Consider the following 23,511-nt stretch of genomic DNA (forward strand, 5'->3'; position numbering starts at 1 on the left):
TCCACATCCAGCCTTGCACTCCCCCCTCCGCCCCACTCCATGTCCAGTCCCATGCCCCCCTGTCTTGTGCCCCCACACCGCAGGGCAGTGAGTGGCCACTGCCGGCAATCCACATCTGGCTGTGCACCACCCCCCTGCTCTATGTCCTGCCCCGCACCCCCCCTACACTGCTCTGCATCTGACCCCATGCCACACCCCCTCTGCTCCACATCCAGCCCTGCGCCACTCCTTCCCTACACCATCCACTCGTAGCTCCCTACACGACCCACTCACACTTCTCCACTCCATATGCACCTGGCCCGCTCTGCTGGAGCCATGGCCAGCCCATCATTCTTGCTGGAGCCAAGGTCCCCAAGAGCATTATGATCACACAGACAGATGCACAGACAAAAAGACTAAGCCATAGATAGATAGACAGATAGATAGATAGATAGATGTGTGAGAGCATGGTGCTAGTAACACCAAGGTTTCAGGTTTGATTGCCCAGTTGGACTAGATGATCTCTTAAGGTCCCTTCTAGCCTTACGTCTCTATGAGAAACCCCATTCCTCCAAACACAAAGGATTATTCATCAATACTGCAAAACTCTTTAAGGGAACCTTTCCAAAGAATAATTGAAATTGCTGGCATAATTTGGAAGGACAATGACAAGCTAGAGACACTTACTTGTGCTCCAAGATATTTTTATTAAACACAGTAGCTCAAGTACATATTTTAGATGGATAGAAAGAAGTCTTTTTGGCCTCAGTATCATCTACTGCTGCTTTTTTCAGAAGAACTGAAAGCCCTGTTCATAGTCACATCAACATTTATATTCATACAGTTTTTGCATTCAGGGCTCAGTATCTTATGACAGCTTTGCTCTCCTAGGACGAAGCTAATAGCTATTGCAAAAATGATGGGCATGGCCCCGTAGGTAAGATCTAAAACAAACCTGATGTAGAAAAATACAAACAATCTTATTCAAAATCACAACACTAACCCAAGCTACTAGGGGAACTTTCTGAACACTTAAAAATAATAGCATTAGAATTAAAATTAAAGTTAAGAATATATACTTTAAGAGAAATAGCATTATGGTGTCAGACTGGGTGTGTATACGTTTCCCCATTCTCCCCTGTTCCAAGATTTCAGACTGACTTTTCTGTACAGTTAAAATTCACCAAGTCTCAAGCACAAGTGGCACCTGAAGAATGGTGAAATTTATATAGTTAATTAATTAATTTGGCTAAATCTGTTTCTTATGGTCACACAGATGGGGCTAGGTTCTATAAATCTGCCATGCTCTAGAGCACTATTCTCAAACATGCTCTGCTGCTTTCAGCAGCCTGCTTCCCAAACCAGGAACCACCACACAGACAAGTGCAGCTTTGCCTGTGTGGTTCCACAAGTGATCTAAGTGGAACAGCCACCCAGCACTTTCAACTAGCCCCTCCAGCATGCTGATGATTAACACAGCTTTTGAGGTGGCAAAGCCAGGAAAATCTAGGTACTACTGTAGAGAAAAGAGCCTCCAAAGATTCTGGAAAATGCATGAGTTTTGAGACCTGACATGTCAGCCATTCTTAACAGATGACTATACATTTTGAATTGGAAGCCTTTTATAAAGTTTACTGCTCTTCTTTAAACAAGCACCCCATTTAGTAGAATAAACTATCTTATTTTAGCAAAATCTTAAGAGCCTTCTGAGTGTTTATACCCAAACTGACAAGTTTTTGTTTGCCTACCTGATATCTCTATAAGCATGGCTGTACAATCACCTTCTGCCAACTTCACAAAGCCAACTTCATTTTTGAAATCACCAATTCCTTGGAATGACAAATCCAACTGTTTTCCCTGTAGCAGTTCTTCAACTGAATCCTTGCTCTCCAAAAATGCACCAACTGCTCTGTTGAGAGAAAGAAAAATCCCTGAGGTTGACATAGTAACTATATTTCCATTTCTATTAAGCTTTCTATTTTAATATCTTTGCGTCACTTCATAAGAGTGTTTATAGTTATTCTCCATTTTACAGAGAGAGAAACCAAAGTAGATTTGCTTATAGTCATACAGTAGTCTATATGGCAAAGCCTAGAGTCAGATGTGCTGTCACTAACATATTCTCCCTTTACTGTTCATAGTTGAGGTTCCCTATCTCACTTCCTGCCAGAATATTGATTCTCCAGGCAAGAATATGTAATTATTCTTATTTACTTGCTCACCAAAAACAGGGGTAGTAAAATCAACATTCATCCACATAGGAACATAGCCTGTTACTCTAGGACTGAAAACAATGGAAAGGAATCGTAATTGTTAAAACACAGATCTGAGTGGAGGAAGCCATAGGCAGAAGCCTTCCTAGGAACTAGCTTAAGTAGGGAGCTGCAAACTCTGCATGTGTATAGGAAGACCAGGAGGTATGATTTATACCCTGAAGAATTTGCCCCACAGGATGGTACTACAAACAAGACCAACTAAGCCATGCCTCTACTTGCAATACTATGAGAGGTTATTCAGCAGAGATGTTACATTGAAAGGATATATCAGGTGCTATAACAGGGGTGGGCAAAATGTGGCCTGTGGGCCGGATGTGGCCTGCCAGGCCATTCTATCCTGCCTGTGCAGCTTATAAAAAAAAAAATTAGAAAATAAATATTAATCTGCCCCTGGCTGCCTGTCATGAAACCCTTGATGGCTGGCCAAAACTCAGTAAGCAGCCCTCCACTCAAAATAACTGCCCGCCCCTGCACCATAAGGACTTTCACTGCTCCATATGGGGAAAAAAATCTCTTAAAATACAATTTGAAAGGACAAAGGTATTTGGACTACTATTTTTTAAGCTGTGCACATAATAGATGGTGTGACATGACTAGTAAATTAAAGTCAATGAGAGTTTTGTTACTGAGTTCTGCAATCATAACTTGGCCATGCACGCACCTATAGAACTCAAAATTTTCCATTGTGTGTTCTTTGTATTCAACAAAGGCTATTTCAGTCTGGCATATTCACTTATAAGAACTGACATAAACACTGACACATCTTTGAAAAAAATCACTCACAATGACTCTTCCTGTCATTATTGTACCTTGGTACCTAACCTTCCTCGCCTTGAGCACACTGGACTTGTGGAACTTATTAACAATTAATCTGATAACTTAAAAACCATAATTAAATCTGAAAAGTGTTAATAATAGTATTTAATATAGTAATATAATAATAAAAGTAACAACTAAGTACATAATCATAAACGAGAGGGAGCATTCTTTTTTGCTCAGTTTGCTTACTCTGTCGGTTCACTAGCGCTTTGTATTGTGTTGTTTTCATTGTTTCCCCTTGTGACTCAAGCTATTTTCTTCATGTTTGTGTTTTCTTCCAGAAGACAAAATGGGAGAACAACAAATTGTCACAGAGACTTACTGGTAAGTACAGTAAATAAAAGTTTTTTTTTTAAAGCTGGTTTTTAAACTGACTAACACCATGTGCATCACACCTAAATAAATTCCTTACTTACCATATGTTGTCCTGCATTTCATATCTTTTAGGACCACTCTTAAAATGAGGACTGCTCTTTTATTTTTCACATCTAGTGAAATATGCATTGCTTATCCAAGGACTACAGTATGATTTTGCCAAGTTTGAAGTGTCAAAATGCAGATTTTTTGACATATCTTGGGGGGGAAAAAGCAGTCCGACTTTCCCTACGTTGAGGGTGTATAATACTATTATGTACTGTTAACCAGCAGCTGTTGCCCTTGTCACTAGAATGGATGTTGTTGACAGTTAAAAAGAAAGTTTAAAGCCACATCCTTGTATTTACAAAGCATTTGGGAATCCTCTGTGATAGAAGTCACAATATAAGTGAAAATGTATTTTAATTCATTAACCTCTTATTAGAAGATAAGTGATACAAGTACAAAAATAAATATATTTTTATGTATAAATTGAGAAACAATATTTATCCTAATAGATGTTTTTATATCTGTGAAATATCTCTAGTTTTGGGATGACTTTCAGATTCATCTAAATAGACAAAAATCCACACAGTATATTTTTAGTGTCCTGAAAAGGAAACCAGATGTACATCTCAGTAACAGAAGATGTATTCTATGTGCTGTTACCCAAATGAACTCAAATTCCCTTACTTCAGTTAAATGTTAACTACCTGCATTTTTGGCAGAATGTTGACTCTAGGTGGCAGTAATTACCTTCTAAAAAACAAATATATTTTAAAACACATACATTCTTTGAGGTACAGAGAAGTTACTTCATTTATTTTAATCTCTCTATTTATAGTATTTGTAATATTGCTATCACTATGGTATCTCATCATGTTTATCAGATCAAGTGTAGTATGTTTATAGTTTATTCTTTAGGCCCATACACCACTCATCTCTAAGTGTACATGTATATATTTATAATAAATCTGAACACTTCCCTCTACTTACCTATATAAATATGCAATTAGGTACTTGTATTAGGACTAAATTGACCATAATCTCATCAAGTGATGTGGAGTAACAGAGGTGATATATGTTCCCTCCAAACATTCTTTGTAATTTTTTGTTAAATTAAATTTGCAGCCTTTAGTCTATTGCTATAACCCCACAGAACTTAAATAAAAGGTTTTCAACAAATGAACTCCATTAATGAAGCATAGCTCAAAATTGCTGAATTTCAGAACACTATACAGCCAATCTACTGATTCAGGCTTGCACCCCCAAAAGGCATTTAGGCACCCTCTATTTCCCATTTGAAATTAATGACAAGTTAAGTGTATATGCACCCACATATTCAAGCCTCTATCCTTGCTAACAGACTGTTTGAAGAGTGTCTATTCTAGCTAAGAGTAGCGTGTATTTCAACTCAGTATTCTGTTACTAAGTGGGTGTTTATGCTGTGTAAGAATTTACCGGTGAATTTTTAACTGGTAAAAATTAAATTCCGTTTTCTACCCAATTCCAAATTTTCTAATCCTATCTTCATTCAGAGCACTTAAATTGTTTGTAAGTACTGAATAGGAGGGTCAAATCCTGTTTGTTTTATTCAAGCAAGTGTTCTTGCTTCAATATGTTAATACTAACAAAAAAGTAGGGATTGACCCTACATTCTCATTGAGTATCTCAGAAACATTTACATCTTGTTTTAGCTTAATAATATATAATTACTCTATTTTTAAATGTGATTAAACTCTTATTCAGAAATAAGATAAGAAACCTACAATGTTATCTAGATCTCAGAGTTGGATGATGAAATAATAAGGAAAATATTGTTCTAGAGATATACAAAACAGGATTACTGGAGTTGTGAATGCTAGCTTTTTGTATTGTGTAATGTGAACATTACATCAATCTCAGCTCTTTTTGGAAAGTCAGTAATTCTCTCACTCAGCTTCTGTATTGTTAATTTAAAAGTCTCTACATCTCGGGAAAAACAACCATGCAAGACAAAAGTATCCATTTAAGCTCTTGACAGATTTCAGCTGAAAGAAAATGAGGTATATATCCAAATCTTTTTTCCATGCTTTACCTTACAAAGTTACCAGCTATTGGCTGTCACTCTGATGCAAGAGCAAGTTAAAGCCAAGCTGTACCTTGCTGAAAACAAATTTGTCAAAAGTAATTTAGCTCTCCATCGCTCTGGCTCTGCAGCAAGTATGTTGAACAGTTTTACTTGGCCGTGGTCACAACGCCTGCATTGCAGCACCCCAATGTGGGGTCTCACAGCACTACTCTAAGACACTTTATGGGAAGCATGGAATACTTTTTTGGCAGATGGGAGTTTGAAGCAACCCAGGCTCCTGTAGTGCTCACTGGGCGCATCTACACGAGACACTTTACTACGCAGTAGTCTAATCTACCGATCAGGGCACAGGGCTGGGAGTCAGATGCCCCAGCTGTGGGACAGTTCCCCCCACCTCCTGAAGCCCAGGCCTGACCTGTGCCCCATGCCAGCCTGGGGCTGGCACCTGGGGGAGCCTGGAGCTCTCCCTGGCTGCTGTAAGAAGACAAAGCAGGGCAGGAGTAGCCCTGTACAAAACTGCTCCAGTCAGAAGAAAATGTGCTTCCAACAGATGCACATGTGGACATGCTCCTGAGAAAAGCTTACTAAGCCTTATTTTACCGCACATTAAGCTTACAGCACAATAATAGCACATATAGACACACCCACTGAATGCAAACACAGTGATATCACCAGAAACTTGCTGTTGTAGAGAAGCCATGAGATTCTGTCCTCTCTTAAACAGAAGTAAAGACGGAAAGAAACTAAGGAAAGGGTATGGTACTCTCTAGCCTTCAAAGGCAGCACCATTTGGCACAGATAAAAAAAAAAAATTAAGCAGAAGGAGGCAGCAAAGCATGAAGATGAAAAAGGATATAAAAAGTTTTTGAAGAGAGAGAAAAAAGGAAATAGAAACCAACCTGAGAAAGAGTTCAAGTGGGTGTAGGCCTCTAATCTCCAACTCAGTGCTCCATTTCAAACTGACAATGGTTATAACTAATTGAAGAGCAGAACATATGTACTGTCCTCAGCACGGAGCACAAGGAAGAGCAGAGCTGTGGCATGCCCTGTGAATTTTGCTAAATCAAAAAGAGTTCATGCATACCCACAAAGAGGCCTCATTCAAAGGAACTCTGTTAGGTCCTCAGTTTCTCCTCCAGGAAAGCCATTCAGCATTTCACAAGTTCTTTTAGTGAACTCTGTCACAGTTACCAAAGTTTTTAAAACCTCTAGGTTTGATATATAATATGCATACATGTAAATTTTCCACTGGAGACCACTGAGATATTCATCTGTTACAGGATGACAGCAAAACTTGACAAGATTGGCTACAGAGAGCACAATATCAAATTTTCACAGCTATATTCTTCCAAGTGTAACTTGAGGACGTACAGTAGTTTTCTCACAAGTTTTAGGCCCTAACTACCTGAGATAACACCTCTCTCCTTAAGACCTGCTAAAGTAGCTCAGAATGGCTGGTTAATGTTGATGACTGACCTAAGGGAAAAATCTGGAATTTATGCCATCTTGACACAAGTTATAAAAATCATCAATAATTGAGATTAGCAACTGTATTGATGTTTACAATATATATATACACACACACATATATACACACATATATATTAGGCCTCTTAGTTATTATACTGTTATGCTGATCAAAAAATACCATGCACCACATTATTATTTCTAGTCTCATTGCTGAACTTCTCTACAACCAGAGAAATAATGTATATTAAGTTAAAGCAAACCACTTACAAGCCAACTTCTTCTTCACTGGATAAGTGCATCACTAACAGGGTGATATGCAAGGAACTATAACGAGCCATTGCTTTAGAAAGCCTGTGATCCTTTTGTACTATTATATCTTGGAGAGCCTGAATACCTCCAATAATCTGAGAGGAAAAAAAAAAAAGGAAAATCACAAAAGTAAAAATTAATCAGTTATATCCTACAGCATAAGGATACAAGCTAACAATACGTTACATAAAAAATTGTTCAAGCAGATATGAGCTTTGTCATCTCCTGGATGATGTTATATTAATTTGCCTGAGTAACTTTTAAATGATTATGAATTAATGGTGTTATCGGTATATGAAAGAAATTCCTGTAGTCAGTAGTGGCTTGTCCACAGCAAAAGCATAATAGTACCTGGACTAGCTTAAGTTGCACTACTCTTGATCACCTTTGTACTGCTGCTATTCAAAATCAGGTGCTTCTATAAAACAGTTTTCCCCACTAGTTTACAATGAACCTCATGCTGCAGCAGTGCATGATGGTCTACAACAAGGAAAAGCTTTTTATAAGATAGCAGATGTTTCACACAAAAGAATGTTCAGCAAATAATTTGCTGGACCATCTGAGATAAAATTCCCAATTATACTGACTTAATATGAAATGATAGACTCCAGCAGTTTGCACTGGAGTTTATTGCTCCCAAGCATGCCCTTTAGCATGCACCCAGGACTGTAGCACACTGAGCCAGGGCAAAGCAGCTCTGGCTGGCAGGGAGTTCAGGGGGTCAGTCTGCCGGCCCAGGGCTGCTCCGACCCAGCTCAGCATGCTGCAAAGGGGCTGGCTACTCCACACTATAGCACCCTCGTGCCCCAGCCAGCCTCGGTTACTGTCTACACATGCGTTGTGGAATACTAAATAACAGCACTGTAGGACAGTATTAGTGTTGGGCAGCAGTATCCTACAGCAGCATTATTTAATTTACTGTGGCCCAACAGCATTCTATGTAGACTGTAGACCATGATGTTTTACTCCAGAGCTAATTAGTCAGCTCCACAGTAAATATCTTGTATAGACACACCCACTGAAGAGAAATACAGAACTGTCTTATTCTCTTCAAATGTGTTAAGGAATTTCTTTATATACACTCATTTACAATATTACAGTTATATTTTTAACAATTTTTGTAAACTAAATGAAATATAATGTGCAGTATGAAGTCAAAATTAATGGAGCATTTCATTTTTTTGCCAAAGATTCAAAACACAACTAAAATAACAGCAAGAAAAACATGTCACAAGTAGATTACCATTTAAATGTTTCCTGAAAAAACCACCCACTACAAATTAGTACCCCAACTGCAGGGTTTTTTTATTATAAACATTAGGACATAAGTAAAATATGAATGAAGAAAAGTTTGTACTTTTGTCTCCAACACCTCAGAGTAACAAGACTAATTTCTCACAAAAGGAAGTTCTTTTCCATTGCCAAATGACGTAGTAGCTCCTCTCTGCCTTTGATGACAAATCTAGTACTCTGAATTCTGACCAGAGTTACCCGCATAACATCCAACCAGAGCCTCCTATTTCCAGTGGTAAGCCAATAGCTAATAAAAGTACGCACAAGAGTTAAGTCTCAGAATGAAATAAAGAAATTTGTTGCAAATACTCTAAAGATTCTGCATAGCTGTCACCCTATCTCTGTCAATGACACAGGAAATTTAAAACAATACTGACTGACTGTGTGTGAAAAAGTCTGCAGAGTTGTGAGACCTTTCTACTCTAATGAAAAGAAAGGTATCAGGAGCATTAGGGCACTTTCTCATTTCCTAGGGTGTCAGATTATACAACCCACTGTATTATTCTTGCAACTGTTAAACCCTGAGGGGTGAGAAGAAAAAAGAGATTACAAAATAGGATAATGTAAATCATCTCTTTCACACCGATCTGGAATTTAATATAAGGAAATGCTAATATCCTCCTTGCTATATGTATCGTTGGTCTATGAGTAGAAGATTTCAATTAAAATTTTATGCCTGGATTGATCTTCTTATATTCATTTTCAGACAGTATTCAGACTTCCTCAGAAACGTCTCATAAACTTCATGATTTCTGTGAGAGAGTAGAGAGCACAGAAATTTGCACTGCTGGAACTGAATGCCTCTCCACTCCCTAAGACAGAGTTTCTTTAAAAAACCAAAAGAATGTCTTGAAACCATTTACACTGTATATGATTCTAACAGTAGCTCAAAATCAACATGTTTCTTGGAGATAGCAGGTACAGTTTAATTGATTCTCAAGTCCGTAAATGCTAACTAGATTAATAGATTTCATCACTGGTTCTCCCAGGCTGCATCCCCATGAGCAGGGGAATCCAGCTGCTGCAAGGGAAAAAAGCAGGAGCACAAATTCATGCCACTGTTTTTTGCCCTGGTGCACACCCTTGCATGTAGGGTTAGCACGGGGAAAAATGCTCCAAGTGGGGTAGAGGAGGCAGTGCCCAGGGGCCTCCCAGGGCTCCAGCGGCAGTGCTCTGAGCGCACAGAGCATGACCAGCAGCCGGAGTGCTCCAGTTTCAGGCAGCATACACTGCTGCCATGTGTGCCACCCCACTTTTCTTCCATGTGTTTTTTGATACAGGGATTTCCCAGTATCCAAACTTGGCTCTGCACTGCAAATATGCAACACAGATAACCAAATCATATGCACAGGGTACATTTTGCAGCATCTCAACAGCCTTTCAGAGATTTCATAGACATTAGGGCTGGAAGGGACCTCGAAGATCATCAAGCCTAGCCCCCTGCCCCAGGGGCAGGAAGACAGCTAGGGTCAAAGGACCCCAGCAAGATAAGCATCCAAGCATTTCTTGAATAAGTCCAGAGTAGGTGCCTGCACCACATGTGGAGGTAGTCTATTCCAGGTCTTGGGGGCTCAGACAGTAAAGACATTTCTTCTTATGTCCAGCCAAAAACAGTCTTGTAGCAGTTTATGACCATTGGTCCTTGTTTTTCCTTGGAGCACTCTGGTGAACAGACGTTCTCCCAGATCCTGATGAATACCCCTTGTCTACTTATAGGTAGCCACCAGGTCTCCCCTGAGCCTGCACTTTTCCAAGCTAAAGAGTCCCATGGCTCAGCCTCTCTTCATAGGACCTATTCTCTTGCCCTCTGATATCTGCGTGGCTCTCCTCTGGACTCTCTCAAGCTTCTCGACATTCTTCTTGAATTGCGGAGCCCAGAATTGGATGCATGTAACAGGAGCAGCATCCTAGGGTTGCCGTGCTCTCCCCTAGTTGTCCACTGTACCATGCCAAGCTGCCTAAAAGTACCCTTGAATCTCGCCTGCCACATCTTGATCTTATATATATTAAAGGGAGGCTGCCTTTCGTCCTCTTGGCCACGGTTCTCCTGATATCCCTTGTCCTGTTTCTATAATGGGTGTTCCGTGCACCCTGGCCTTATGGGCTATGTGTGGCTCTAGCCATCCCTGTACCATGCCCCAAGCCTCGCAGATGTACTGGATGTTCTTCAGTCTTACTCAATACTTCACTATCACTTGGGCTGTCCGCAGCCCTCTCTCGAGCAGCGCCTTCTCTGACACTCGGGTTCTCTGTGACCTTATTGCTCTCTGCCTTATTAGGCACTTGGAGTTTGCACACGCCCAATACTAGGCCTCTCTGGGGCTTCTCACTGCCCCCTCTCTGGGGCTTCTCGCTGCACCCTCTCTGGGCTGGGATCTCCACGCTGGCGTGGGTCCCGTATGAGGCCTCCTCCAACCCCTAATAGCCTCATCCAAACCTCCGATTAAACAGTAAACAAAACACAAGCCCCTTGGCTATAATATAAATCTAAGCCATCTTGCTCCAACCTTCATCTCGCCACACCAGAGTTGCTCCATCTGTCCCCAATCTCAGGCCGTACCTGTAGTTTGGCCTCTACTCATTACTCACTCCAGTAGAGCTCTTTCCCCCTAGGCTATCAGCAGGAAACTGCCTGCCTGGCCTCCGTCCTGGGGTTTAAATGGGAGTCAGGCCCTGCCCCTTCCGGTCAGCTGACTGCTAGCAGGTGTGGGTCACTGGCTCCCTCTAGTTGCCCCAGCAACCGGCACCTGCAGAGTTATCCCAGCTCTCCAAGTAGCAGGCACCTTAGTGCCCGGTTACAATGCAGTACTCCAGCTGTGGCCTCACCAAGGCCGAGTACAGCGGAAGGATGACATCCTGAAATTTACTTGAGAAGCATCTACAGATACAAGCCAGAGTTTTGTTTGCTTTACCAGCTGCGACATCGCATTTGTGACTCATGTTCATCTTATGGTTAATCATGATCCCCAAGTCTCTTTCAGCAGTGGTCCTAGCAAGCGTAGTACTGCCGAGCCTATAGGTATGCTGCAGGGTTTCCTCCCTCCCCCCCTCCCAAGGTGGAGTACCTTGCATTTATCAGTATTGAACGTCATCAGGTTTATGTCCACCCACTTACTGAGCTTATCCAAGTCAGCCTAGATCACTAGCCTGTCCTCAGGTGTGGATGCTATGCCCCAAAGTTTAGTGTCATTGGCGAACTTAGCCAGTGCGCTTCAGACACCAAAGTCCACATCGTTGATAAAGATGTTGAAGAAAACCGGTCCAAGGACAGTGCCTTGGGGGACATCACCGGTCACGGAGCACCATAATGATTCACTTACATCGACTGCTACTCTCTGGATCCGACCTGGAAGCCAATTCCCTAGTCATCAGACTGTGGTGTAGCCGAGGCCACAGTTGGCCAATTTTTCCATGAGGAGGTCATGGGACACCAGATCAAAGGCTTTTTTAAAGTCCAGGTATATGATGTCAATCTCTTCTCCCTTGTCTAGGTGATATGTCACCTGGTCATAGAAGGAGATGAAATTGGTCCGGCAAGACCTACCCACGACAAACCCGTTCTGGCTATCCCTCAGGATGTTGTCCTCAGCCAGCTTGTCCAGAAGGGTCTCCTTGACAATTTTCTTGAGAATCTTACCAGGGATTGAGCCTTTGAGTTGCCACAAAACAAAAATGCATGCTCATGTGGGTACAGTCCCAGAGTTCTTAGTAATAATGGTATGTGCCATAAAGTAGTAAACCAAACTTAAAATGTGTCCTACATCATTCTACCTCTAGACTAGATCTTGAAAGACTGAGATGTAGCATGCTCAGCCCCTCTGTGAGCTACTGCCCTCTGTGACTAAACTGATTCGTTCTGCTAAGTCAAAGACAGTACTTAGTTTTCTCAGATAGGTGTGTTTATGTCTTCTCCAGAAGTTCACTTGTCATAATACAAAATATTGTAAATGGAAGAAATAATGAATGAACCCTTTGGGGGAGGGGGACAGGGGTTTTCTGATCATTCTCTTCTCCTTTTTGGGAAGAAAAGAGAATAATCAGATTTTTTAGGTCCAGCTTCTACAAAAACCTTTACACATATGTGACTAATACTCCTATAACCACTACAAATCAGTAGGAGTACTCGTGAACATAAACTGTCAAGTCTTATAGACTGGAGACATTGAACTGTAACACCTGCTTGGCTGACATACTATGTTGTTCCATTTTGAACTTAAACCTATTTAATATTACAACATGCATACACACCTTCATGGTAAGCTGCTATTAATGTCTAGGCAAATAAACCTTTAAAATTCTTACTTTTATGGTAGGTTGTGTTGGAAAGAATTAGTAAGGATATGTTAAAAAACCCCCACATATGATCCTTAAGAGTAAATATTTTAACCAATAATAATCCTGAAATACTTCTTCACTTACTTAGTTTACATTTTTACATCAAAGCAATTCTTAAAGATTCTACAGGCTTAAGCAGACTGATCACATACTATATTTTAAAGGAACATAGTAAAAAAATCAAATCAGTCTAAAAAACAATTTAAGTTAGTTTTATATATACCTGCTTCTGAAATAATAATTATAGATATATTTTCACACTTGCCTACTTGTTCATGTTTTTTTCTGTGTAACTGTATGAATGACAAACACATACACAAATGCCAAACTGAAACTGTCTACATAAACATGCTATTAAAGTGCACAAAGCTGTATAAACAGACAAATATTTTCTCTAATCTCCTTCAGTTAAAATGATCTTATTATTTGTAACAATGGTAGGTAAAATTTATTTCCAACAGCATTGTTCTTACGTTGCCAGTGTAATTTGTCTTTCTTATGACTAAATATTGCTTTCCACATTAATAGAAACCTCCTGTTGAAGGCATTTGGTCCTTACAAAAAGTGAACAATAAAAATAAAATACCACCTTTGGGTTTGTAATTGGAAGAGATATGAAGTAATTTGGCTGGCTTTGCCCTTTGTTTTTCTTCATTGTCTTGCTATCTTCTTTCTCTCTTCCAGTATTTGTCTTTCTCTTCTTTTTTATATTTTTTTCAGAGGCACTAGTAACTAGGGGAAACAAAGCAGAACAGTTATCCTCTGCAGAGAGATTAAGACAAAAAATACACACAAAAAGTAATATTGTGCCAACGGAAGTGGGATTTGAGCCAACAACTTAAGGGGTGAAAGGATTTATATTGCATTACCATATCCCAAGCTTGCTGCATTTTCACATATAACTACATAGGATTATAATGATTATATAAATAGAAAAGTTCTATTAGGCAAGTTTTTAACACGCTTGAATGTTTGCAGAACTGAGTCCTAATGATGGTGACTCTGCCTATGATCCTACAAATCAGCCCACGTGGCTTTAATAAGACTATGCTCAGGCTGAGCAATCTGCCTGCAAGGGACAATTCACAGACCATGGACCATACATGAATTTTAAACCTGTTTTATTTAAATATACTTACTACCAAAGTCATCTCTGATATCTGTATTGGCAAATGGCACTTCCACCATCAAACTGTCTATGGATTTGGGAGCAACACGTGTCTTTCTTTTCTGCTTCATTTTCTTCTTTTTCTTTTCAATAAATTGTATTTTTTGCATGTTTTCCAACTCATCTGGAATACATATAAAATAATATGTTTGGTCTTACACTTCAGTACATACAATTAAGTGGCCAATGTATGCAGTACATATTACTCTGTGTAGCAATTGCTTTTCCCCATGTGTTGCGTTTTTCCTGTTTCAGTATTTTAGTAAATGCACCTCAATCCACATCCTCTGATACAGAGGACTATCACATTGATCCATTTTTATTCACATATGCTGGCTCCTAATCATCTTGTCCAGTCCTAAGGAAAAGCAATCAGATTCGCTGTATAACATGCATTAAAACATTCATGTGAGAGACAAAAATTATCGTTGGTGATATCTTTTATTGCACTAGTCACAGCTTTGGGATAGACTACTACATTTTTACACATCACTTTGCATCCTATGTAGATGAAGATAGTGATACTAAGCATTTCTCCATTAATCATTGTATTTCTTTCTGCAAGCCACAATAAACCCTCCCTGGAGCTCCCAGGGAAGAGAAAAGGACTCAGATAGGTCTGACTATGACCTAGTGTGTTGTGAGGTGTTCTGAGGAGATGGCTGTATCCTCCGCTAAGAACATCCTCACTGCTTTGAGGAATATTTCTCCAGCTTTGTGGTCTGTCTCACTCTTCCAGGAAACAGCTCTCTAGAAAGCAGAGAAGCAGAGCTGGGGGTGTTTCACCTTTTAAGCTCCTCTGTAAAATTCCCACTTAAAACTCCTTTAAGTTTCTTTGTAATACCATGAGGCTACTTCTTTTAATAACATTAAGTACACAAGTATTTGAGTGATCGAGACTTGCTATGAAATCTAGTGAGTCCAAATGTTGAGATTGTCCAAATATATCTCACTTAGGAAGAGAACAGTTAAAGTTTCCAAATAACAGTGGGGTAACCTTTTTATAATTGTGCTTTCCTCATGTTATCAGCAAGATACAGTTTGTTTACTTGTGATATTTAAGCATTGCTATGAGAAGGTTATATGTTTACTATATTATTTCAACATAAAACAGAAAATGTATGTATTCTTGAACACAGTTGTGAAGTTTGGGCTGTTCTGAGTGTTGTATCTTACATATTAATTAGCTATCAACTAGCTTTTAACTCAAACTCTAAGTAAACTCAACTCATACAGGAGCCACAAAACATCCATTATGGGATGAGAAAAATATTTAAAATCCCTACCTAGACTGAGTAAAGCTGTGTTGGCACATAAATTGGTCCGTGACATTTGAAAGACATTGTGCCAACCTGACATATCAGAAACCTACGTTCTATCTTCATTTTTCCTGTAGAGTTGTCCATACTCTCAATTATCTTTCCTCTAAATAGATAAAAGATAGTTGCCTCCCCTACGACAGACTTCTTGAGTCCTTGGTTAATAGGGTTTGCGAAGCACTCTAAAATATTAAGAACAATCAGGGATTAGGACTCCTAGGCACTTGACTTGTACTTCAGTACACTTTCCCTTGGGCTGCTGAGTAGTCTGTGCAGAAAGGGTCTCCTTCTAAAATGTGTGACATTTCACTCATTGTGTGGAAATATATGACGTACTTGTGGATCCATTAATATCAGATGTAAAAGGAGTTATCTGGCAGGTTTCTTTGAAGTCAACAAGACATTCAGACATAATAAGAAATATGGAAAGTTTAAATTTCCTAAAAAATGAATACACACAAATATAAATGACAGGTCTGAAAGCTATGAGTATGAAGCCAGTATAAATCAAAATCCAGTTTTTTTTTCAATTTAAAAATGCTAATCTTTGTTTCCAAATATCACTGTGAAGTACAGGTGACAAGATACCAGAGCAGAAGGATAATGAAAGGACCAGCTCTACCAATGATTTGAGAGGGGCTTTTTCCAAACTTATTAAGTAATACAAATGTCACTTTTCCTGTTTGCTTCTGACTCACATATTTCATGCTAAAATTTTCCATATCAAAATAAATCTGTTCAACAAGCAAAGCTGAAATCGCCTTTCCTATCACTCAGTAAGGTAACAAATGTTACAGAACCAAGCATCCAACAGTATTCTCCTGGGCTAGCACCACACTACAGCAGTGTTGGGGTGCTGGAAAAACTCTTATGTCGCAACTGCAGTTTATCACAGGACACCTCATTACCCAACATCCATGTGCTCAAAGATCTACCAGTGAGAAGTGTAGATATTCCAAATCTGGCCCTAGGGGACAATTTGGCAGCAAAGTGTATATTATGTTCCTGTGGCATGCACAGCAACTACTGATGTTACAACAGTAGCATAACAAACCGGATCTGGGTTATTAGTACCCTGTAGACAGTTTCTTGGATACTTCATCTCTTGTGCTAAGCAAGATAAAGAAACCTGATTAAGTGCTAATTGGCTTCAGCACAAGGGGGGAGGGGGTAAATCACAGAGTGGTGATCTGATGCCTAAGGTTTTGCACAAGCTGGTTCAGTTGTTCAACTGGTGGCTAAATGACTAGAAAGAAAGAATTCATATAGTTAAATCATTTGTAACAACAGAATGATATTTATTTTTTCAGCATTTAAACTGAGGTAATGATCTGAGGCCCCCACAACTAGGTCCCCATTATGCCAGGGGGTATACAAACTGACATAAAACAGTCCCTGCCTCAAAGAGGCTAAAGTCGAAAGGATGAGATACTAGTGAAGGAGACAAACAAGCAGAGACAGGTTACCAAAAATAATAGGATAATGGGACATAATAGGATAAGTGCAGTTCTAGTTTTCTGGAAGCAGTAAATACAATGCTGGTTATAATTTACTTGCAGATGCTATAATTTGAAGTACTTTTAGAGAAAGGAATTTCTTCAAGGGTGCAAGGTAAGGGCTCTAGGATCTGGTTCACATGTATGTGTGCATGCCGTTATAGTTTTTTCCTTATCTTTTATAAACTTTTGTAACAACAGAAGACTTCTGCACCCAATTTCTCATTTACAGAAATATAAGCAAAAATCATGTTTTTGTGTAACTGGAAAAAATGATGAGAGTTCTCTGGGTTTTATGTTGTTCAGTATTTTTGTTTTTTCCCATTACATTCTTAAGTTTCTCATTAAGTTCTTATAACCCTGTCTTTTCCTTTTGTAGCCCTCCATTTTTTACCTGTAACCCTAGATTAGGTGCCAGACTTTAGGTAATTAAGGAATATTAGTCATACATAAGCAGCACCATCACCATGCTACTGCAGAAAGACTGTCAAAATATGCAGACTTTAAGTTTTATCTGAGTTTAAAACATTTTCACTCACTCCAGTTCCACCATACTGACTGTTAAAATGTGAATCCTAGGTAGATTTCCAGTGAAGTAAACAAAAGGTAACTGGTTGGGTTCTTTACGTCACAGTCCTGCAACTGACGCCTGTGGAGGCCCCTCTGAAATCAATGTGGCTCCACATAGACACAAGAGATCTGCCCACATATAATCAGTCCTAATACTAAGGGCATATATGTATGTCTGTGAACCCTATGTTATGTCCTCCCTTTGCTCCACTGAATAAGAAAGAAGTGTATTGAGAGACAAATGCCACTTTGAAAAATTCTGCCTGTCACAATAAGAGCCGGTCAGAGCAGAGGAACAACACTCTTGACAAAGTGCCTTTTCAATAAATAAGCAGTTGGCTTGTCCACAAGCACAACGGCTTTCTCTAAATCCTACAGGTTGAATTCCAAGTACACAAATCCCTCCTTATCATTTATTATAATGGGTTGGTTAGCACTTAAATAAATTGGCAGAGTCATACAAAATCAATTCTAAGCATTAATGTTACGGGAAGAAGAAATCTATGCTTTCAAGCCTTAACATTTATCAACAATGTAAATGGACATTTTAAATTAGTCTGATAGGTAGGTAAGAGGGAACACTACTCTGGCAAATGAAAGCCTCGTCCAAAGCTGTTGTAACGTAAATACTGTTTCTTAATTAACATTATAGTTACATTAGCCAGAACTTCAAAATTTTAATACATATTAACATTATATTTAAAATGCTCCCATATTTTTATTAATGGAAATGGGTTTTGCATTCTTCAAATTTCTTTCAGTTATCACACAGAAGCTAGTAATGGAAAGAATCAGTACAGTGGTAATGGTAATGTCCTTTGACAGAATATTCCAAGTTTAGGAAACAAGTTTACTGCTTTGAAAACTCATGTACAGACACTGCCCACAAATACCTGTACCTTATCATCAAGTAGGCTAGACCTCCTTAGTCCTCCTCTTTGTTTGACACAAACCAAATGGCAGCACAAACCAAAAACCTGATGGCGGCACAAACCAAACATCCAGGACATAAAAATGCAATTAACTCCTTAATGATAAAACAAAATGTTATAATCTATCATAATCATATCTGACACAAAATTTATGAGAATAAAAGTGAGTGTTTCTGGAGAGGTAAGGCAGACTTAAAACAGGCAGGAGTTAGTTCCCTCCACTCACCCAGACCTCAATTTGTTAATAAGGATGGAGCAAGAGACCACATCGTTTAACGTGTTAGTCTGAAGTCAAATAGAAGGCAGGATAGATTTGCACCTTATAGACTAACTAACTATACTAATCTATATCTACACCTACCGTATTTATTTGATTCCAAGACAAGGTTCCCCCCATACCATTTAATATGAGAGGCGGGGGGAAAGGTCCTTGTCTTGGAACCCATTACAAGGGGGCAGGACAGCGGGGGTAGGCAGCTGCTGTGATTCTCAGTTGGGGCCACAGCCATGGCTGCTGTCTGCCCCTGCTGCCTCTGTACGCCCTGCTCCCTACTTACCATCTACCACTGCCTGACTGCTTTACCCACTGCAGTGGTGCAGAAGACGAAATTAAGATGATGCTCCACTAATAAGATTCTATACATGGAAAAATTATAACGAAGTAATACATTTTCTATGTCTAAAATCTAATTATTGGAGGAGGGTTGTCTCAAATTCAGGACTGTCTTGGATCTGGGTAAGTATAGTATAGATCTATATCTATGCCTATACTTATGTCTACTTCAGTATCTCTCTTTTTTAGAGAGAGAGATCTGCACCTACTTTGGTTAGTAGATACCAAAGTGGTTATAGCTATAGCTCTATAAATATAAATATACATACACGTATATAGCTACAACCACTTTGGTATCTACTAACCAAAGTAGACTGAGCACCACTGCTTTAGCTAATCACAACTCTTCTACAGGCTGCAAAGCACCCTGTTCAAGTTTGCTGATGATACTAAGATGTGGGGGGATGTGGGCACAATAGAGGGGAGCAACAGGCTACAGTTGGACCTAGATAGGTTACAAGGATGGGCAGAGAACAGGATGGGGTTTAACACAGACAAGTGTAAGGTGATGCACCTGGGGAGGAAAAATAGGCACCATACATACAGGCTGGGGAACTCCCCTCTTGTCAGCACGGAGGTGGAAAAGGATCTGGGAGTCATTATTGACTCCAGGATGAACATGGGCAGGCAGTGTGGGGAGGCAGTCAGGAAGGCCAACTGCACCTTGTCGTGCATCCACAGATGCATCTCGAGCAGGTCCAAGGAGGTGATCCTCCCCCTCTATGCAGCACTGGTCAGGCCGCAGCTGGAGTACTGCGTCCAGTTCTGGGCGCCGCACTTTAAGAGGGATGTGGACAGCATCGAGAGGGTCCAGAGGAGGGCCACTCGTATGATCAAGGGACAGCAGGGTAGGTCCTATGAGGAAAGGTTGCGGGACCTGAACCTGTTCAGCCTTCAAAAGAGAAGGCTGAGGGGGGATCTTGTGGCCTGTTATAAACTGGTTAGGGGGGATCAGCAGGCGCTGGGGGAGTCCCTGTTCCCCCGAGCGCCGCAAGGAGTGACCAGGAACAATGGTCACAAGCTGGCGGAGGGAAGGTTTAAGTTGGACATCAGGAGGCGCTACTTCACGGTCAGGGAGGCTAGGGTCTGGAACCAGCTTCCAAGTGAGGTGGTGCAGGCTCCCACCCTGGGGGTTTTTAAGAGGAGGTTGGATGACCACCTTACTGGGGTCGTTTGACCCAGTACTCTTTCCTACCATGGCAGGGGGTCGGACTAGATGATCTGCTCAGGTCCCTTCTGACCCTAGAAACTATGAAACTTTTCAAACGCTTGTCATCTCCTTTCCTACTACTTGGGGGCCTGAATCCCACATCAGTTTTCAAAGCCAGTGGTAGAACTTTTTATTATTTAGGCATTAACTTCACTTTAGGCATTAAGGCATTACTGGCAAGGACAGATCATAACAAAGTTTTCTCTCTCTTTTAACTGTTACTTTATGAAATCAAATTGTGACAATACTAAAAGTGTGTGATACAGACACACACACTTTTAGTATTGTCACAATTTGATTTCATAAAGTAACAGTTAAAATACACACACATACACATTCACTCATATATATAGCTATGGACATATCTATACTTTAGTCGGTAGATTGATCCATCGATCGATCTTTTGATAGATAGTTATAGCCATACTTTGGTAGGTAGATAGATAGCTCTATATTTAGACTGACTTAGATATGCAGGTACGTAGGTAGACAGATCTATACTTTGATTGGTAGGCAGGTTTATTAGATAAATATAGCTATACTTTGGTAAACAGGGACATCGGTGCTTTGGTAGACAGGCTGATCTATACTTTGGCAGATGGCAGACAGATAACCAAAGCAGACAGAAAAGCTAATTGATGGAGTGGCACTTGGGCTGGTTGGTAGATAGGTAGATCAGTTGACAGACAGATCACCAGACATACACACATATGTGTATGTTGACAGACAGATGGGCCGAGCTATACTTTGGCAGGCAGATAAAGCAGATGGACAGACAGAACAGATCGCTCAATGGATAGTCTGGCAGGCAGGTGGGTCAGCACCTGGATCGCTACAGCTCTCGTTTCCTAGATCCACACGGACTCTGGTAGGCAGAGACATTGCTCTGTACTCGGGTAGGCAACACCCAGACAGACACTTGGGCAGACACAGCCAGACCAATCTACACGATGGCAGACGAGCCGAGCAGACTGACGGGAAGACACGCCCGCGTGCTGGAGCCTTCCCTACAGCCCCCGTAGGACCGTGGCGTCATGGAGCCCCGCCCCTCCTCCCGCACATGCGCCTTAGGAGCTGCCCTCGCCACCCCCTCCTCTCCTCACCCTGAGACGGAGGCAGCGGAGGTGGCTCGTCTCGGAGCAGCGCCATGGCTCGGGCCGGGCCCACCATGCGGCCGTCCGCCCGCAGCGCCCGCGAACCTGGGGCCCAGAGCGGGAAGAGCCGCAGCAGCGTCCCTCGCCGCGCCAGGAACAGCCGCAGCTGCAGCAGCATGTCCCGCCCCGCCGCACCTTGGTCCGCTACGGCACGGCAGAGGGGCCAAAAGGGTCGCGCCCGACCCAGGACAGGCTTCCGCGCCTTTCACCCCGGAGTGGGTTTAGTGGTCTGCTGTCCCTGTCCTGCCATCCTGCCTGCCCAGGATGCTGCTCTGCTTTCTGCCGCTGCCTAACCTGCTGCTCTGCTTTCCCTTCCCAGTGTGATCCACTGCTCCACTTTCTGCTGCCTGCTGTCCGTCCCTTCCCTGCCATGCTGCCTGCCCAGACTGCTGCTCAGCTTTCTACTCCCTGCCCCCACTCCTCTCTGCCTCCTGACCCATAGCAGGCTGCCACCCAGTTTGCCTGTTGACCACCTCTGCCTCTGCAGTGTCAAGTTTAGGTTTGGGTTTGGTGGGGCAGCTTAAAAAAAGCAAAGGCATTTCCGAACAGGCGGTTGGGGCATGGAGTTCACTCTTATTTTGGGGTACAAGATGGCTTGGGGTGAGATCTTATATTGGGTCCACTCCTGCTCAGGGGATCTCAGACTTTGAAATGGGGCAAAAGGGGGTTGAGGGAGATGGGCAGATGGCGTGGTATATTGTCACGCATAATCAGAGCACAACACTTTTCCCCAATAAGAAGCTAGAAACTTTATTGATGTAGGGGGCTGGGACTGTATTAGTCCAGGTTAGGATAAAAGCAAAAACAAGCCTAACTTCAGTGTCATGTGCATTCATTTGCTGTTTCACATATTGTATATTAAAAAGCTCAGCAGAAATAATCAGAAGATATTTCTTTAGTCCTGTAGTCATTAAGAATTAAAGGTCTCTCTTTCAGAGCCATACAACAAAATCAATCCTTCATGAGCATCTTGATGGTACATCTAGTGCTTCAACTGAAAGTTATTTCCACACCTGACTTAATGTTCTCCTGAATTAATGTTTCCATACCTGAGCTGTTTTTAGGTAGAGTCCAAACTGTCCACAGTGCTATGAAGTAGGAGCTACGTTGCCAGGAGCAGCTAGAGATGACAGAATTGCAGACGAAAGGGCAGCTTGCTTTGTGGAATATTAAGACGGCTAATAAAGGAGAGTCACCCCTGTGGAGTGAAGAGTTTAGAACGGGCAGGTAAAATATGGGCCTCAGGCCAGATCCAGCTTGGCAACTGATTGGACCCAACCTACAGCTGTCCCTGTGGTGCATCAGAAGGGGCTGAGCTGTGCCTGGGTCAGCCTGCACTTCGTTCCAGCCCCAGGCCAGACCAGTCTGCGCAGCTTCCCGCAGGGCTGATCCTGATGTGGCTACAGCTGCATGGGTGCTTCTCAGCCTCTACCAGTGGCTCCTCCTACTGCTGTGCCACACCAAGCAGGAAGGAAGCTTCAGTCAGGTGGAATGGCTGGAAGGCAGCCGGAGCCCTGCATGCTGGGGCAGGAGCTGCCTGGCTGAAGCTTCCTGCCTGCCTGGAGCAGTGCAGTCAGTGTAGGAGGAGGAGCCGCAGCTGGAGGTGAGGGGAGCCAAGCAGCACCCAGGCAGCTGCAGCCCCCCAGCAAGTTGTGCACTCCAGCCAGGGCTGCACTAGTGGGCACAGTCTGGAGCACTGTGCAGGCTGCCCTGGGCAGGGTTCACCCCCATGCAGTGCCATGAGGGCAGCCACAGACTACTGCCCAGGCAAGCTCTGCTGCATTTATCCCATGCCCTTCCTCACCCCCTGCCCACCAGCCAGCTCCCAGGATCTAGCTCCCAGAAAGTTCTCCCCCTCACCACACACAGGTGCGCACACATACCCCTTCCACCCCTCCCCCCCACGCACACACACAGGCCAGGGGCATTCAGGGAGCAGATCATGGCTCTGCCCTGGGCCTCAGTCCCACACTGTCACCATCCCACACCCCCATCTCATGGTTCTGGCCTCACCTACTCATCCCACTCCCAAACACAGCTCCCTGCCTGCCCATGGCCCACATACGGAGTTTTGGTGAGTTGTGGGGGCAGGGGTGCTGACTGGGTCCACCACAACTCATCAAAATTCTGTATGTGGCCCCCA

At 41.9% G+C, this 23,511-nt stretch overlaps 1 protein-coding gene across 4 annotated transcripts in view; it reads right to left on the reverse strand.

Moving 5' to 3' along the window:
• Positions 1-21,498, reverse strand: part of AKAP7 (A-kinase anchoring protein 7) — a 180,803-nt gene extending 159,305 nt beyond the window's left edge. For 3 of the 4 annotated variants that reach the window (XM_019520272.1, XM_019520273.1, XM_019520274.1), the window contains exons 1-5: positions 21,318-21,498; positions 14,046-14,198; positions 13,496-13,638; positions 7,237-7,373; positions 1,728-1,888 (exon numbers count right to left, since the gene is read on the reverse strand). In XM_019520272.1, coding sequence (XP_019375817.1) covers positions 1,728-1,888; positions 7,237-7,373; positions 13,496-13,638; positions 14,046-14,198; positions 21,318-21,486 — 763 coding nt within the window. In that variant the 5' untranslated portion in view covers positions 21,487-21,498. Of the gene's footprint in view, positions 1-1,727; positions 1,889-7,236; positions 7,374-13,495; positions 13,639-14,045; positions 14,199-14,346; positions 18,314-21,317 lie in introns of those variants that run through there. The other variant, XM_019520275.1, reaches the window with a different exon arrangement.
• Between the last annotated feature and the right edge of the window lie 2,013 nt (positions 21,499-23,511).

This window comes from Gavialis gangeticus, unplaced genomic scaffold, assembly GCF_001723915.1.
Source record: "Gavialis gangeticus isolate Ggan-Ray unplaced genomic scaffold, GavGan_comp1, whole genome shotgun sequence".
In the NCBI taxonomy this organism is placed as follows: domain Eukaryota; kingdom Metazoa; phylum Chordata; order Crocodylia; family Gavialidae; genus Gavialis; species Gavialis gangeticus.